The sequence below is a fragment of the Babylonia areolata genome, chromosome 9 (assembly GCF_041734735.1).
Source record: "Babylonia areolata isolate BAREFJ2019XMU chromosome 9, ASM4173473v1, whole genome shotgun sequence".
NCBI classification, from domain to species: Eukaryota; Metazoa; Mollusca; class Gastropoda; order Neogastropoda; family Buccinidae; genus Babylonia; species Babylonia areolata.
In genome coordinates, this window is record NC_134884.1 from 6,435,213 (window position 1) to 6,454,426 (window position 19,214).

At 47.1% G+C, this 19,214-nt stretch overlaps 1 protein-coding gene across 3 annotated transcripts in view; it reads right to left on the bottom strand.

Moving 5' to 3' along the window:
- Positions 1-1,522: 1,522 nt before the first annotated feature.
- The window catches only part of LOC143285703 (uncharacterized), an 18,204-nt gene continuing 512 nt past the window's right edge, over positions 1,523-19,214 (bottom strand). The window contains exons 1-6 of one of the 3 annotated variants that reach the window (XM_076593107.1): positions 16,390-16,482; positions 13,731-13,790; positions 9,917-10,032; positions 5,093-5,421; positions 3,334-3,626; positions 1,523-2,371 (exon numbers count right to left, since the gene is read on the bottom strand). In XM_076593107.1, coding sequence (XP_076449222.1) covers positions 1,862-2,371; positions 3,334-3,626; positions 5,093-5,222 — 933 coding nt within the window. In that variant the 5' untranslated portion in view covers positions 5,223-5,421; positions 9,917-10,032; positions 13,731-13,790; positions 16,390-16,482 and the 3' untranslated portion in view covers positions 1,523-1,861. Of the gene's footprint in view, positions 2,372-3,333; positions 3,627-5,092; positions 5,422-9,916; positions 10,033-13,730; positions 13,791-14,296; positions 14,621-16,389; positions 16,483-19,214 lie in introns of those variants that run through there. The other 2 variants (XM_076593108.1, XM_076593106.1) reach the window with 2 other exon arrangements.

A 19,214-nucleotide genomic window follows, 5' to 3' on the forward strand; every position in this document is an offset into this window, starting at 1 on the left:
TCCTACTCCATTCGCTGAATTCCAAAATCGTATTCATACCCACTGTCTCACACATGTTGGTTCCTGTACCATTTGATGACTTCCAAAGTCTTATTCCCACCCACAATCACGCCAAATTTGGATCCTACTCCATTAAGTGACTTCTAAAGTCTCATTCTTGCCTACCATACCGCCAAGATTGGTTTCTTTTCCACTGGACGACTTCCAAAATCTTATTCATACCCACTGTCTCGCACATGTTGGTTCCTATACCACTTGATGACTTCCAAAGTCTTATTCATACCCACAATCACGCCAAATTTGGCTCCTACCCCATTAGATGACTTCTAAAGTCTTGTTCTTACCTAAATTCTCACCAAGATTGGTTCCTATTCCACTGGATGACTTCCAAACTCTTATTAAGACCTACCATCCATGACCCAGCCAAGTTCAGTTCCCACTCTACTGGATAACTCACTAAGTCTTACTCCTACCCACCATCACGCCAAATTTGGTTCCTACTCCATTAGGTGACTTCTAAAGTCTTATTATTACCTACCATCCCGCCAAGTTCAGTTCCTAATCCATTGGATAACTCACTAAGTCTTATTCCTACCCACTATCATGCCAAATTTGGTTCCCACTCCATTAAGTGACTTCTAAAGTCTTATTCTTGCCAACCATACCGCCAAGACTGGTTCCTTTTCCACTGGACGACTTCCAAAATCTTATTCATACCCACTGTCTCGAACATGTTGGTTCCTATGATACCAGATGACTTCTAAAGTCTTATTCATACCGACTATCATGGAAAGTTTGGTCCATACTCCATTGGATAACACCCAAAGTCTTATTCATACCTACCATCGAACCAAGTTTGGTCCTTACTCCATCATGACTTCAAAAGTCTTACGAAGTCTTATTCATACACACCATCCAACCAGTTTTTGGTTCCTATTCCATCATGACTTCCCAAGTCTTATTCATACCTACCATCGAACCAAGTTTGGTCCCCACTCCATCATGACTTCCAGTCTCATACATACCCACCATCCATCCAACCAATTATGGTCCCTAGTCCATTAGATGACTTCCAAAGTCTTAAGATGACTTCACATCGACTATTCCGCCAAATTTGGTTCTGTGTCACTCGCTGCAGACAGTGTGCGTGTGTTGGAGGGGGGAGGAGGCGGGTGGGGGGGGGGGGGGGGGGGGGGGGGCGGGCGAGGGGGTCAATGGTGGAGGCATCAGTCTGTGCACGCATGATGGTCTGTGCACGTGCGTACACTGTGAAGCGTTTTATGACTGTATTTATATGATGAGTATGGCTGAGAAAGTGTGTGTGGGGAAAGGTGTGTGTGTGTGTGTGTGTGTTACATGCGTGCTTGTGTGTGTATTTTGTTATCACAACTGTCTTTTGGTGAAATTAATTAAAAGAACACAACTTTCAGCTCGTGGAACCCATAGCGCTTGAACCCGAGAAACATAGTACCCCCCCCCCCCCAACCCCCCCTCCCCCCCCCCCCCCAAAAAAAGAAAAACAACAAAAAACAACAAAAAGTCACGGGGGTAGACGGCGGGAGAGCAGATGCATGACATGACTTCCTGCACACATGGACCCAACACACTAGTCAGACCTTGATAGCTTGGGTCTTTTTTTCCTTTCTGAAGGGAGGGGGCAGCAGATGCATGAGCTCACGTTCGCACAGACCCAAGGCGCTGGTCAGACCTTATGAACAAGAAAGGAGCAGCAGTACATGCCTGACACACCTTACACCTCCCTCATCATCAGAAGCGGGTCGTCTCAAACGTTGGAGCCGAGGGCACCCTGGGGATGTAGTCTGTGTGCACTTGAGCCGCTCCTCCACCACCAACGCCACTCTCACCACCACCTCTTGGCGGCACGAACACGTTCAACCGGTGCTGGTGGTGCGGGTGGTTTCTCCGAGGCTGGTTCCTTGAGGCGGTGGTGGTGGCTGTGGCGGTGGCGGTGGTGGTGGTGGTGGTGGACAGGGGATGGAAGGAGTGGACCCTGAGGCCTCCTGCCCCCCCTCTCCTCTCCTCCCTCCTCCCCCTCCAGCCCCCCAACCTTCTTCATGTCCGGGACGTCCGGGCCGGGCCAGGAGCAGCAGATGTTGTTGCAGCGGTGCGAGGAGAAGAACTCGGCGATGCCCGCCACGCCGCCGTCGCTCTGCCCGTAGCGGCCGCGGCAGCGGGAGTGGATGGTGGGCGTGGTCAGCCGGAAGCCCCACCCACAGGCTACGCCCTGCAGCCCACAGACCACCAGCTCGCGCGTGGCGTGCCACGTGTAGTGCGAGAAGGCCTGGGTCACGTCCGTCCTGGAATCCGGGCTGACCCAGCCCACGGAGGAGCTGAACGTCTGGAAGGGGCCCTGGATGGGGAGGAGGGGGTAAGGGGGGTGGGGTGGGGGTCGGGGACAGAGATACATGGGCACTGAGCAACATCGTCATCAGTTTCAGGTTTATCACTGCGTCCGGACGAATCCGTATACCCTACACGACATGTGCTAGGCAGATGCCTGACCAGTAGCATAACCCAACGCGCTGAGTCAGGCCTTGAGTGCACGCACATATCATTTGTGTACCTATCAGAGTGGATTTCTTCTACAAAATTTAGCCAAGGGCCATTGCTCTCTTTGCCATGGGTTCCTTTTCAGTGCACTCCGTACCTCAGCTTATGGTCTTATCCAAATGACTATACGCTTAGATTTTTCCAGTCAAACTTGGGAGAAAGAGTCAGACCAGTAATCAAACCAAGACCCTCGCGGACACTGTATTGGCAAACAAACGTCTTAACTATTCTGCCACCTTCCTCCCCATCATCATCATCATCATCAGTAAGCACCAACATCATTAGCAAGCGACATAATCATCAGTGAGCGACATCATTATATAACATCATCATTCATGAGCAATATCATCAGACAGTGACATCATTAGTGAGCCTCATCATCAGTGAGGGACATAATCATCTGTGAGGGGCAACACAATCTGTGGCGACAGCTCCAGGGCTTCATGCCTCGGTCTTTCTTTCAATTTTTTTTGTGACCCAGAATTAGGGACACCGTGTTTTCCATAATATTCTGATGATGATGAATGATGATGGGGGTGATGAAGATGCTGCTAGGGTCTTCCGTTTAGGTCTGGCATTACTTGACAAAACACCAGCAACAAAAACAAACAAAAAAAACCACATACACACAAAGGACCCCTCTCACCTCCAACAAGTTTTTGATGACCATCACCTCGCCCTTGTGCAGCTTCTTGTCATGGGGCCGGAAGAAGAATGAAAAAGACAAAAACAAACGACGCGAACACGAAGGACCCCTCTCACCTCCAAGAAGTCCTCGATGATCACCATCTCGCCCTTGTGCAGCTTCTTGTCGTGGGGCCGGAACAGCTTGACCAGCGGAGTGAAGTCCGACACGGCCTCCATCTCAGCCACCAGGGGCCACTGGAAGGTGATGGCCGGCGCCTGCACCAGTGCGTTGAAGCTCTTGGCCAGCTCGTGTGCCCGCCGCACCGCCTCCTGCACATGGCGCCAGTCATCGCACGTGCCCGCGCCATCCAGACCCGCCTTCACCACGCAGAACCAGCCTCGCTTGGGGCCCTGGCCGTTCAGCAGCCCTGCAGGTCGTCATGGATTCATAATCATAATCACAATAGTATGATTATTATAACTATAATAAGTATACCAGTACCTTCTTCTTGGTTCCTGGGCAGCAACTCCCACAATCTCGTATGTACATGTGTGGGCTTTTACGTGTATGACTGTTTTTACCCCACCATGTAGGCAGCCATACTCCGTTTTCGGGGGGATGCATGCTGGTTTTTTTTTGGTTTTTTTTCTCCATAACCCACTGAACGCTGACGTGGATTACAGGATCTTTAACGTGCGTATTTGATCTTCTTGCGTATACACACGAAGGCGGTTCAGGCACAAGCAGGTCTGCACATATGTTGCCTAGGAGATCAGAAAATATCTCCACCCTTTACCCACCTGGCGCCGTTACCGCGATCCGAACCCAGGACCCTCAGATTGAAAGTGAAACGCTTTAACCATTCGGCTATTTCGCCCATCCTATAATAATAGTATGACGTTCAAACGTGTCCGACTATGACTTTCAGAACAACGAGAGGAGGCAACCGCTGTTCTGATTATCTGGGCTAGAATTTTGATTATTGTGGAGAGTGTCTTGCCCAAGTTACATACATCATCCCAACTCTCCAGGACAACTGGCTCACAAGGGTGCAGCACTATCAGCCAGTGCAGTCTTGCCTCCTAGTTTAACTGCTGAGCAAACTCCGCAACAGTCGTGGTGGGGTGGAGGGCTTTTAAATGGGAGGCAATTCCGGGAGGATTGATGCAAGTACATTATGAAGAGTTCTTTCCCTTTGTCCAAGGCTTGGGAGAAGATGAGATAACGAGCCCGTTTGCTCTGTCTTTTCCCTTCCGCCCTCTAAAGCCACCGCCCTCACCCTCAACACCCCCCCCCCCACACACACACTCACCTCCCTTCCCACCTCGCCCCCCCCCCCACCTCATAAGAGGCGAAGACACACAATGTCAAAAGACATCACTAAAGCAAAACTATATAACATTCTAATTACCGTCATCATCTCCAACATCATGCACACACAAACAAGTCCAAAGTCCACATACATATACCAAAACCACCACTACCATCAATACAAATGCACACACACACACACACACACACACACACACAAATATGCAAACTCACACACACACATAGACGTAGTGACGTACACACACAACCATGCACAGACACACACAAATATACATACACACACACATACAGACTTGCCTTCTCTCTCCATACACACACCCTGTCCACTCCCACAACCTTTATCAGTAATGGGAATCCCCCCCCCACTCCCCCAACCCCTCCCATCCATACACACTCACACATTCCTCAACCCTCCTCCCCACCTGCCCCCCCCCCACCCCCCGGCCCCCGCCCACCCCTTTCTACTTCCTTCCACTTTTATGCTCTCTCCCCTCTCTCCAACCCTTACCCAACACCACCCCCGTCCACCTTCCATTCATTCTCCCTCCCCACGTTGCTGACCTTTATACACAGCCCGATCCTTGCCCTCGTGGAAGGGGTACAGCTCGAAGGAGGCGCTGTAGCGCCAGCCCCTGGGATCGGGGGTGCTGGGGAGGGTGGTGTTGTCCCTTTCCAGACCCATCACTTTCATCCTGCTGCTGCTGCTGCTACTGCTGCTGCACCCGACAGCTCTTGTTGGTGGGTGGTACACGTGTTGCTGCTGTTGTTGTTGTTGTTCTTCTTCTTCTTCCTTCCTGTATTTTTGTTCCGGTGGTCAACCCCCCCCTGTCTCTGCTCAGTGATGCTAAATGGTGGTGGTGTAGTCTTCTTCTCACATGAAGGCTGCGGTGCTGCGCAAAACATCATTATTACTGATTGTATTGAAAGAGTTCTGCACAAAACATCATTAGCACTGACAGTACTGAAAGAGCTTTGCACAAAACATCATTATTACTGGTGATTTTGAAAGAGCTCTGCACAAAACATCATTCTTACTGATTATTTTGAAAGAGCTCTGCATAAAACATCATAATCACTGATAGTATCGAAAGAGCTCTGCACAAAAGCATCATTATCACTGATAGTATCGAAAGAGCTCTGCACAAAAGCATCATTATCAATATCACTAATAGTTTTGAAAACGTTCTGCACAAAGACATCATTACTGCTACTGTTACTGAAAAGCCTTTGCGCAAAAACATAATCATCACTATGTTACAGTAGAAGAACAGGAAGAAGAAGAATAACAAGGTAAAGAGACTGTAGCAAAAGTTTCAACAGGAAACGGAAATATAAAGTTCGGGAAAGAATTCAGACTGCTAATGCTGTCTCTCTCTCTCTCTCTCTCTCTCACACACACATGCACACGCGCAGAGTCACCCAAGCACAACGTCTGCCTGCTGACCAAATTAGAAATAACAATACAATATTATGCTGTGGGGGAATCCAAAGCAAACATTCACTGTGAAAATTACCTGGAATATTCCTGGACACGAAACAAAGATAAACATCCAGCAGCGAAATTTCAGTCTCCCAGATCTAGATTACTTCAGAGATGTACTTAACTTCACAATTAATATCACCCAAACAAAAATGTCGGATGCCGTTCTTTTCTGACCAACCGTGCAGACTAACCTGAAACTAAGTAAAGTAGATCTAAAATTCCACCTGCATGACAGGAAAAGTTCGTGAACGAAAAGGAAGAGAACCAACTTAAAAGAGCCAAGCGTCTGTCTGGTAAAAGAATGATTTACAGCTGTGCTTCATTCGCATCGAAACTGAGTTAAAAAACAAAACAAAACAAAACAACGTACAAAACAACAGTCGAAATCCACCGAAAACTGGTAACAACATCTGCTGATGGTGATATCGTTTAACACATGCACTAACAACTGCCGCGGATAAAAATAGGTTCCTGAATTCAGGATGCTAAAAATAGGACTTTACCAAGGAAGGGTACGTACTTAGCCTGCAGATGTGGGTCACCCTTCAGGAAAACGGCGAGAAGGAGAATCTTTGTGCCGGCATGGAATGTGTGGCCTGGGCTGGGCGACCAACCCCTCCATTTTGAATCTAATCAAGGGAAAGCACTCACGTCGCCGGCAGACTATTTCTGGTCTTTGAGCGTCGCGATCTTTTGTTGTTGTTTTTACCGCGGCTAAGCTAATCAGTCGTCACTGCGATGTTGACGTCATGATCATTGACAGCGGGCTAATCACTGTCATCATCGTTAACTGGACAGACGATAATGTGATACTCGAAAAGCACGATGGGCCACGATCGTGGCTCCGTTTTCATGAGGTCCGAAATCGTTTGGCAATAACACAACTCCCACGTTCACTGGTATGTACACGAGTTGGCTTTTACGTGTATGACCGTTTTTACCCCGCCATATAGGCAGCCATACTCCGCTTTCGGGGTGTGTGCATGCTGGCTATGTTCGATTCCATAACCCACCGAACGCTGATATGGATTATAGGATCTTTAACGAGCGTATTTGATCTTCTGCTTGTGTAGACACACGAAGGGGATTCAGGCACTAGCAGGTCTGCACATATATTGACCTGGGAAATCGTAAAAAAAAATCTCCACCCTTTACCCACCAGGCGCCGTCACCGTGATTCGAACCCGGGACCCCCATATTGAAAGTCCAACGCTTTAACCACTCGGCTATTGCGCCCGTCATCGGATCTTCTAAATCTGTACCAAGCTAGGATCAGCTATGTTCGCATGACAGCTCTTTGCTGACAACTCCTCGCATCTCCCTGAGTACTTTGGCAGAAAGTAGACACAGGCCTTTGGTCCCATTGTGTCTGTTCTTCAGAAAAGACTCAGTGTTTCTCAGCTTTTAAAAATAACCTGAAGACACGCCCTTTTCAGTTGAATTATCTCTCTCCTGATCTGTGCCACTGTGTGTGCACTCTGTCTCTCGTTTGTGTGTGTGTGTGTGTGTGTGTGTGTGTGTGTGTGTGTGTGTGTGTGTATGCTGTTGTTGTTTTTGCTAACTGATTTCATTTTCTCTGGATTTCAGCGCCCATCCAAAATTTAGGCCTCCAATTCACTCAAAAACAGACCTGCTACAGGTCTTATGCTTCAAACCGATTTGACTCACAACCATACCGATTTAGGCTGCACATGCGCGTCAACAGTTTGTGATCAGTTGTTCGGATATTTGTGAAATGTTTCCATAACCCCCCCACAGGTCGGCTGAAATAAACATGCCTTAACTTGTCTAGGATCTGATGTGGGCTAAGATTGTCTAGCACAAACAAGCCGCCAAAACGTTTTAACAGATCTATGACAAGATTTTTTTTTTTTAATGAACATTAATATAACTTAGACAAACTTGTGTAGTAGACATATCGCCCAACTCATGTTATTCAATGATTAATGTGAAAGAAATTTTTACCCTAGAATAGGATATTACCGAAAATCGGTTTCTGTGTGGGGTGCTCATTACGATTTATCGAAGCCGGAAAGACAGGGGGGGGGGGGGGGGGGGGGGGGAGTTTGAAACTTTGATCTAGATCTATATTGTGATCGTGGAAAAGTAAATTCCGATCGACGTGTCAGATTGGAGGGGGGCAGGGGGAGGGGGGATCAGTAGGTCCATAGATCCATATAAGAATTCGTACGCCACCCATTCCGCCCATAACCAAACTCACAATGACTATCTGTGTTCCTGTGTTTCCGGTTGGGTCCATGTCATTGCGTCGACAGCTCATTGCGTCGACAGCAAACAAATAATCAAAGAACGGGGGGGAAAAAACTAGTGCACATACGATGCAAGGTTTACGCGTTAAAAGTGTGTGTGCGTGCGTGCGTCTCTCTCTGTCTCTGTCTGTCTGTCTCTGTCTCTCTCTGTCTGTCTCTCTCTCTCTCCCTCCCTCCCTCCACCCCCCTCTCTCCTCTCTTTCGTGTGTACGTGTGTGTGTGTGTGTGTGTGTGTGTGTGTGACCGTGCCGATATTGTAATTGTATTCTGAAAAATGTTTTACCGATCCTAAAATGTGTATGAGCTGTCGACGCAATGAGCTGTCGACTTTACGGGTACCTCCCTTCCGGTTTCGTTTTAAATCAGCAGGAATCACACGTGAACTGTAAAGCCCCCCCCCCCCCACCCCCCACCCCATTGTTTGTTTCTTTGTTTGTTCAAGGTTTGGAACCTGTCTCCTGGGATGTTTCAAAAGAGATGTAGCTTTTCAGCAAAAACTGCGTCGGCTTATATTATTTATATTTATCACATAATCAAATCGTCATAAAACAATCATGCAGAGGCATATACATATTTCGATTTTTCACAACATGCGGACGTGGTCTTAGTAAACGTGTTACATCAGAAATAGTTCATATACCAATTAGTTTTGGGTCATAGTGCATTTTGTCATACGCTGACTACACTAAGAGTTGGCCAGGTGACAAAATAAATGGTTATCTGCATCTGACTTCCCGAAATTTGAATTGTTAGTCTTCGAGTCTTTCACTGAGTAATTAAAAAAAAAAAAAAATTTCCGCCAACTTCAAATACACAAAACATCGTTTTAACAAACGTTATAATCAGACCTGAAATTAATTCATGGTTTTCACAAAACTCGACACAGGGAGGGTAAACGAAACGAAATTTTTAAATGAAACGAAACGAAAGTTGATTATTCTATCATTTAGTTTAGACCAAAGCCTCTTCTGAAGGTGGTTACAAAGATAACAGGAGGGGGAAAAAACAAAACCATCAGGTGATGGTTATAAATCTCAAACCCGACTTCATAACTTCCATACCTACGCAGGTATCCACACACACATACACACACACACACACATCCACACACACACACATGTACACACACACACACAAAGAAACACACGTACGCACGCACGCACCCAACCCCCTCTCACTCTCTCTCTCTCTCACACACACACACACACACATACGCACGCACGCACCCACCCAACCCCCCCTCACACACACACACACAAACACGTACGCACGCACCCAACCCCCTCACACACACACACACACACACACGTACGCACGCACGCACCCAACCCCCTCATACACACACACACACACACTCACAATCCACACACACACACACACACACACACAAACACACGTACGCACGCACCCCCCCCCCCCCCTCTCTCTCTCTCTCTCTCTCACACACACACACACACACGTACGCTCGCACGCACCAAATCCCCTCTCACACACACACACACAAACAAACACACGTACGCACGCACGCACGCACCTAACCCCCTCGCGCGTGCGCGCACACACACACACACACACATCCCCTAACCCCCCCCCCCCACCCCAGACCCACCACCCCACACGCAGAGGACCTACTGATAAGAGTCTGTGCAAGTTTGAGACAGAGGCGTCCCTGTCTAGAAGAGGGAAGGCATCTTGCGTCTGTCTGTCGGGCTGGCTGGCTGGCTGTCTGGCTGTCCAGTCTGCTGTTGCTGCACAACAGGGAATGATAAGATTTTCCCTGGTGAAAGGGAAGGGCGGAAAGAACTCTGAACTCTCGAACTCTGAACTCATTTAATTGTCATAAATACCCATCACAGGAATTATGGACACTATAAACTAAACACAACAAACAAACAAACAGTAAAAGCAATAAGTTGTGAGCACATGCAGGATATTCCACAGGACATAGTTATGGATTGCGAACTTTAAAAGCATTCATATATATATATATATATATATATATATATATATATATATATATATATATATATATATATATATATATATATATATTTTTTTTTTTTTTTTTTTTTTTTTTTTTTTTTTTTGCCAGTTCTTGTTGGAAATAACTTAGTGGCAACAGAGAACTCGGCCTTTTGGATTATTGTGTTGCCAGTGCCATCTGGCCAATGATTCGAAGACTGGGAATTAAACTGGGAATTAACTGTCACAACTGAGTAAGCGAGATCTCAAGTCAGAGTACGCACTACACTTGTCCAGAAAATGCAGTTCATCCTCTATCTAACTCCACATGTTTTACATAGCCGGTCTTTCCTAGTTACGTTGTAGTGACGTCCTCGCTCAATTTCACTCAAGTTCATGTACACTTATTCGCAATCGACATAATGCTCTTCTATGTTTAGTATTTTTTGCAGCTGATCAGGTAAGGTTGTAATGTGTAAGTGTTTGCAATTTTGCAATAAAAGGAAAGCCTTGAAATGGTCCAGTTCTTTGTGCTGTTCCAAAATTGAACATATCTATCCTGTAGTTTATTCATGACAGAATATTTTAGTCGCAGGAAAGGGGTGGCATTGGGGTGGGTGGTATGTGGTCGGAGGTGAGGGGGGGGGGGAAGAAGGGGGGGTAAGTGGCGGGGTTGGGGTGGGGTGGGTTGGGGAGTAGAAAGTGCATTGTTCAGTGTAGTATAATGAGTGAGACGCTGCTTCATTTGCTGCATTTGCAGGGCAGGGCAGGGCAGGGCAGGCAGGGCAGGGCAGGGCAGGGCAGGGCAAGCAGGGCAAGGTGGGGCATGGCATGGCATGGCAGGGCAGGGCTAAGCCCACACAAGCCAGCACACATGTGAGTCACGAGTGTGGAGTGTTAGATAAGCACACTTTTCTTTCGCTTTCTCTTTCTTTTTCTTTCAGTGTGTGTGTGTGTGTGTGTGTGTGTGTGTGTGTGGTGGTAGGGGGAATGAGGGGGGGTGCAAGAGGGGCGGGGGGGGGGGGGCTGGGGCAGGAGATCAGCAACAGACAAAGACGGAACAAAGAAAAGATGGTGCACAGGCCAAGGTGTGCTTATACTCGATCTCCCCCTTACCCACCACCCCCTCCCGCTCCCCTCATCCACACACACACACACACACACACACTGTTCTGACATTTTGTCCCACACACCCCTCCCCCATCCTTCGCTAGCCTGCCCCCCCCCCTCCACGCCCTTCCCCCCGCACCTCCCCCTCCACCGCCTTCCATCCACATACCAACTCTTCTGACTGACATTTTAGCCCCACACTCACCTGTACCCCACATCCTCCGTTCTCTCTATATACTATCGACCAGATTCTTCCTCGGGTGGAAAAGCGTCCATGTGTCGTCAAAATAAACACACACACACACACACACACACACACACACACACACACACACACACACACACACACATATATATATATATATATATATATATATGTATTTTTTTTGTTTATATCACAACAGATTTCTCTGCGTGAAATTCGGGCTGCTCTCCGCAGGGAGAGCGCATCGCTACACTACAGCGCCACCCTATTATGAAACACTGCTATGAAACACTGTATCTTACTCTTGGGAGTATTACGGAAACACTGCTATGAAACACTGCATCTTACTCTTGGGAGTATTAGGGAAACACTGCTATGAAACACTGCATCTTACTCTTGGGAGTATTACGAAAACACTGCTATGAAACACTGCATCTTACTCTTGGGAGTATGACGGAAACACTGCATCTTACTCTTGGGAGTATTACGGCAACACTGCATCTTACTCTTGGGAGTATTACGGCAACACTGCATCTTACTCTTGCGAGTATTATGGAACACAGCGATGAAACACCGCATCTTACTCTTGGGAGTATTATGGAAACACTGCCAGGCAACACTGCATCTTACTCTTGGGAGTATTATGGAAACATTGCATCTTACTCTTGGGAGTATTATGGAAACACTGCATCTTACTTTTGGGAGTATCATGGAAACGCTGCTATGAATACGAATCAGACGAAAAACTTATAAAGCAAACAAAGGAAAACGCCATGGTTTTAAATTTGGAGGGGGAGGTTGGTTTTTTTGTTTCGTTTTTTGTTAGTTTTTTTGTTTTTTTTGTCATTGTTGTTGTTTTTCTCTCGCCCGTCACACACAACACACAGCAAATACAGCATCCAACAGCTGCTGCTGTGTGCTCCCTCAGTGGGAACCGGTTCAAAACTACTCTGCTCCCAGGTGTGAATTGACGTGTGGAACACTGTGTCTGTCTGTCTGTCTGTCTGCTTCCCTGTCCGAGGCTGTCTAGTGTCCGTCCGTCCTGTGTGTGTGTGTGTGTCTGTCTGTTCGTCTGTCTCCCTGTCTGTCCAGTCTGTCCGTCTTGTGTCTGTCTGTCTGTCTGTTTGTCTGCCTGCCTGCCTGTCTGTCTGTCTCAGTGTCCGTTCGTCCTGTGTGTCTGTTTGTCTGTCTGCCTGCCTGTCCGTTCATCCCGTGTGTCTGTCTGTCTGTCCGTCCGTCCAGTGAGTCTGTCTGTCTGTTTGTCTGCCTGCACTTGAAGTCTGTCTGTCTTCTTTTTATTTTAATTTTTTTTCCTCATTCATTTGTCTCTGTCTGTTGTCTGTCTGTTTACCCTTTACTTTTTACCTTTTTGTCTGTATTTCTTTCTTCTATCTTTTTATTTCAGTTCTTAAAAATCAGCTTCTCTCTGTTGTCTGTCTGTTTTCCCCTTTTCTTTCTTTCTTCCTTTTTTGTGTGTGTCTGTCTGTCTGTCTGTGTGTTTAGCTGACTGTCCATCTGCTGCCTATCCGTCTGTTTTTTCTGTCTCAGTGTCTATCAAACACACCAAACTCCCCCCCCCCCACGCAGCCCCCCCCCCCCCCCCCCACACACACACACAGATGAAAGCACAGAAATCAGCCCCACACAACTGACTTGACGCCAAACCCCCACACAAACAACCCAAAGGTGGAGTGATGGCCTAGAGGTAACACGTCCGCCTAGGAAGCGAGAGACTCTGAGCGCGCTGGTTCGAATCACGGCTCAGGCGCCGCCGATATTTTCTCCCCCTCCACTAGACCTTGAGTGGTGGTCTGGACGCTAGTCATTCGGATGAGACGATAAACCGAGGACCGGCGTGCACTCAGCATGCACTTAGCGCACGTAAAAGAACCCACGGCAACAAAAGGGTTGTTCCTGTCAAAATTCTGTAGAAAAATCCACTTCGATAGGAAAAACAAATAAAACTGCACGCAGGAAAAAAATACACAAAAAAAAGAAAAAAAAAAAAGAAAGAGTGCTAGTGGCGATGTAGTGTAGCGACGCGCTCTCCCTGGGGAGAGCAGCCCGAATTTCACACAGAGAAATTTGTTGTGATAAAAAGAAATACAAATACAAACTGAACTCCCACAGAAACACACCAAACGAACGAATCCACATTCTTCCACTTACCTCGTCAGACCCAGCTTCACTCAAAGACCTCCCTGCCGCTGACGAACGTCACGTTTGTACCTGTAGGAAAGTGGATGGTACTTATGGCGTTACATGATAAGTACTATCCAGTGAATGCCATGATCTCTCGGGCTCCCTGAACTTAGAAATAGTTAACAATTTAAACAACAACAGTAACAACAGCAACAGAAGCAATTACAACGACAAGACAGCTCATATTCGTAATGAAATCATACATCTCCATTGCCAGACAATGTAAATAACCACAGAAATGAATATTACTTTTGAAATATAAATTCGTGTAACAGAGGGAATACACCAACAAACAAACAAAAAACCCCACACTGGTCTGAAAAGGTGGTGCAAGCGAATAACAGTTAGCTCTGATGAGGGTAGATGAAAAAAAAAGAAAAAAAAGTTGGTGTCTCTCTCGCTCGCTCTCTCTCTCTGTGCCCCCCCCCCCACCCCCTTTCTCTTTCTCTCTCTCTCTGTCTCCCCACCCCCACCTCTCTCCATATCTCTGGGAGCAGCTTTTAAGCCAGAACCAAACTGTATCCTGCACTTACACGGAGTGCTGACAACTGTCATGATCAGGTAAACTCAGGCAAACAACAAGGAAGCACACAGCACGTGCAACAGACTCCGAAACCAGGCATTGCCACTACCAGCACATTGTCTCAGACGCCGAAGACTGACGACGATGTGAAAAAATAAAAGCACGTTCCATAACTGGGTTGTGATGTGTTAATATTGTGACAGGAAACTGTTTACGGGGACCGGCTAACCGAAACCACTCCTCGAAACGGATACAGCCACGAAAGTCACAAATACATCACTGTGGGCATTCTCTCTCTCAAACAGTGAGTGCAGTCTCCTCCCTCTCTCTCTTATCAACAACGTTCGCCTATCGCGTCAGCGCATCTCGCAGAGTAGCCCACAGCGCACAAACGAGCAAAGGTTTACCATGGTAACGGCTTCCTTTTACACCAGCGGCAAGCGGAAAAAAAAAGCAGACTGAGGCAGCAGCTGTTCAGTGAATGAAGTCAGTTTTACCTTTTGCTCCTCCTTCTCTCTATTCCTGCACTGCTGCGCTCTGTGCTTTGGCACTGCTGTATGTAATGTACGCACGGTGTGAGGGGGTCGATTCTCACGGCCGTCGACAAACGCAGTCTGCAGCTGTGCTGGGGTATACGCGTATACCTGCTGTATTGGACGGCGGCGAGTTTTTAAGCACACACTGTCGTAGCGCACATACACTACAGGCGCCTGATGTTAGGACCTTTGTAGGCGAGAGTTGGAAATGAAAGTTGGGGGGGTGGGGGGGGGGGGGTGGGGGGGGGGGGGGGGGGGGGGGGGGGGGAGTGAGGGGTTGGTGGGGTTGGAATCCATGCTGATTGAAAAAAAAACAAACAAAAAAAAAAAAAACGTTCACGAGAGAAGAGAGAGATAGGAGAGAAGAGTGGGAGGATGGGAGGGGGGAAGAGAGAGAAGAAACTCTGATCTCTATGATTGAGATTTAAGGCATGACCTATTCTTCAATCTGTCCTTGAGAGAGACATAGAGGGTGACCAAAGGGAGGGTGGGTGGCAAAGAGAGGAGAGGGGCAGAAAGAGATAGACAGAGGGGTACAACAGAGAGAGAACTGAGAGTACAGAGAAGAGAGACAGGAGACAGAGAGAGAGAGAAGCGCAAGAAAGAAGAGAGAAGAGAGAAGAGAGAGAGAGAGAGAGTTGTACAGTTTCCTGAGTGACGACGAGAACGTTGATGACTGACATGGCTGTTGATTGACAGAGGGGTGGGAGGTGCGGGGGGCCTGGGGGGAGTGGGTGGGGATGGGGGGGGGGGGGGGGGGGGGGGGGGGGGGGCGAGGGGAACCACCGGCGGAAAGTGACAACCACCTGTGTAGCGTCAGTCCCCCGGCAGTTGTCAGTTACCTATAAACAACTCGCGTCACACCGCCGTTGACAAGCAGTAGTAACCTGCATCACTATGCATCGTGACTGACGTGCTTGAAGATCATGTCAGCACACTGAGTCAGCACTGTATTGAAAGAAGAACCACACAACCACAGGAACCTTTCGCTTCGCAGACGACATCGACGGCTTGGTACCGAGGTAGTGACTGAGCAAGAACCCGCCGCCCAGTTTGTCAGAACACTGGATGTAACAGCGACAAGATGTGGCATGCAATTCAGCGCCGAAAATACCAAGTTGGTGGCCACTGCCAGCCACACCACCACAATCACTGCTGATATTAAACTGTTCAGTAGACAGTTTCAGTTTCTCAAGGAGGCGTCACTACGTTCGGACGAATCCATATACGCTACACCACGTCTGTGAGGCAGATGCCTGACAGCAGCATAACCCAACACGCTTAGTCAGGCTTTAAGTGCATGCTTATATATTCGTGTACCTATCAGAGCGGATTTCTGTTGACATAATTTTACCAGAGAACACCACTCTCGTTGCCATGGGTTCTTTTTCAGTGCGCCAAGTGCGTGCTGCACACGGGGACCTCGGTTTATCGTCTCATCCGAAAGACAAGATGCTCAGTTTGATTTTTGTAAACTTGGAAGAAAGGGCGAGAGCGGGATTCGAACCCACACCCTCACGAACTCTATGAATTGGCAGCTGAGCGTCTTAACTATTCAGTCTCTCACCTTCGTCCCAGGGACAGAAGCTGGGAACAGTTCAGCAGTTCACCTACCCGGGTTCCATCATCAGCAATGAAGGATCCAAACCAGAAGGAATCTTCTCAATGGTAGCCGCAAAGACAACACCAGCACTGCCCAGACTGAAACCTATATTAATAATAATAATACTGTACTTTTATATAGCGCCCTTTCTCACTAAGAGCTCAGGGCGCTTTACATGAAAGAAAAATATTACAAGTAACACTGATGAAACATTCATGGCCACTCTTTCTCAAAAAACCCTCCCCCCACTCACACTGACTCTCCCTTTCCCACTCTACATACATCCAAAGTGAGCTGACATGGGTGATGTTGGAGAAAAGGAAGCTGAGAGTGCTTATAGATAGGTTTTAAAAAGATGAGTCTTTAGTGATGAGCGAAAAGCAGAAATAGGATCAGATGCATTGATATGATAAGGAAGGTTGTTCTGGATGTGAGGAGCAGCAAAGAAGAAACAACGTTCACCATAGTTTCTTGTATTGACACGAGGAAGTTTCAAAAGGTAACAGTCAGAGGAAGAGCGGCGATTTCTTGTGGGAGTGTAAACACTGAAAAGGTCAGAAAGATAAGTAGGTCCTGCGGAGTGGAAAGCAGAATAGCAGAGACATGCAACTTTGTATTTAATTGTCCCTTCAATGGAATTATTATGCAAGGACAGCATGCAACACCACAACTGACGAACCATAAGATCAGACTCCTGCGTGCACTGGTACATTCCATCTTCCCGTATGCATGCGAGACATGGTAACGGAGTGATGGCCTAGAGGTAACGCGTCCGCCTAGGAAGCGAGAGAATCTGAGCGCGCCGGTTCGAATCACGACTCACCCGCCGCCGATATTTTCTCCCCCTCCACTAGACCTTGAGTGGTGGTCTGGACGCTAGTCATTCGGATGAGACGATAAACCGAGGTCCCGTGTGCAGCATGCACTTAGCGCACGTAAAATAACCCACGGCAACAAAATTCTGTAGAAAAATCCACTTCGATAGGAAAAACAAATTAAACTGCACGCAGGGGAAAAAAAAAGAAAAAAGAAAGAAAAAAGGGTGGTGCTGTAGTGTAGCGACACACTCTCCCTGGGGAGAGCAGCCCGAATTTCACACAGAGAAATCTGTTGTGACAAAAAGAGAAATACAATACATGGACCATCACGGCCGATTTGGACCAAAAAAAAAAAACAACCAACAACAACAAAAAGCAAAAGAAAAACAACAACAACAACAACAACAAACCAAAACAAAAAACACCACCACCACCAACAACAAAAACACAATCAAGCCATGGAAATAATGAGGTGCTATAATCACAAGATAACTAAACATTAGACACACTGATCACACCATGACCAATAAGCAAGTTCTCCAGACCATCAAGCAGCATGTTGGACCATTCACGAAGACCTGTCGACATCAGTACAAGAAAGCAAGCCGTACGCTGGTATAGCCTCCTAACAAGATCGAATGCCTTTTGCTAATAGTAAAACAGTCCTCCAAGGAACTGTTGAGGGAGGCATGTTGCGACACGGCGACAATACGTGCCGCAACAAGGCAGACGGAGAGGAAGACAAACAAACAAACAAAATACAAAACAAATAAAAAAAAAACAACAACACCACAACAATAGACTGACACCATTGCAGAATGGACAGGAAAACCATTTTGCAGAGAGATCCAGGCTTTTCACACACACACACACACACACACACACACACACACACACACACACACACACACACACACACACACACAGCAGACAGACCTGGAGGAATCTGGTGAACAGTTCTTCTGTGCGGCGTCCTCAATGACTCTTGAAGGAGGAAGATCAAGATCGACAATCCGTTCAAATTTCTGGCCCTCTTATATTTGTATATTATATGTTGTATATTTAGTGTTCTTGACGCTCTGGAGGGGAGGGTTGGGGGGAAAGGGGTTGGGGGTGGGGGCGTGGGGGGGAGGAGGAGGAGGGAGAGGGGAGTGAGGGGGGGGGGGGGGGGGGAGCTCACGAAACCAAAGTGATGATTTGAGGAGCAACTGACAAGTTGTAGCGAGTCCCGGGCCTTGTCAATCAACAGCCCTCTTCGTCAGGTGCCTTGGGGGACAGTGGCCCCCAGTCAAATACAGACCGTCGGCTATTTTTGCCTCGGTTCTGTCTCAGCTGATTCTTTTGATGTAGCTATGTATCTCTCTCTCTGTCCACCTCTCTCTCTCTCTCTCTATATATATATATATATATATACATACAGATATATCTGTATGTCTATCTGTTCATTTATTTATTCATTTATTTATTCAAAAAGGATAATGCCAGTAGTCGGATGTGTGTTCTTTTCTTTAATCATCAGTTTAAAAAGGAGCATCTATCTATCTATCTATCTATCTGTCTGTCTGTCTACTCATTTATTTCTTTCAAAAAAAGATAATACTAGTGGTCGGATGTGTGTTCTTTTCTTAATTCATTTAAAAAGGAGTATCTATCTATCTATCTATGTATCTGTCTGTCTGTCAAGTCATTTGTTTCTCATTTAGAAATTTTGATCAATCAACAGACTGGTGATGTTGTGTGTGTGTGTGTGTGTGTGTGTGTGTGTGTGTGTGTGTGTGTGTGTGTGTGTGTGTGTGTGTGTGTGTGCGTGTGTGTGTGTGTGTGTGTGTGTGTGCGCGCGCATGTGTGTGTGTGTCTGCACGCCGCGCGCGTGTGTGTGTGTGTAAAGGAGCGAACATCTTCACATCTTCTGAAATTGATTCTAGATTTAATAACAATATACAAAGCACTACACATTGCCACTGTGACACA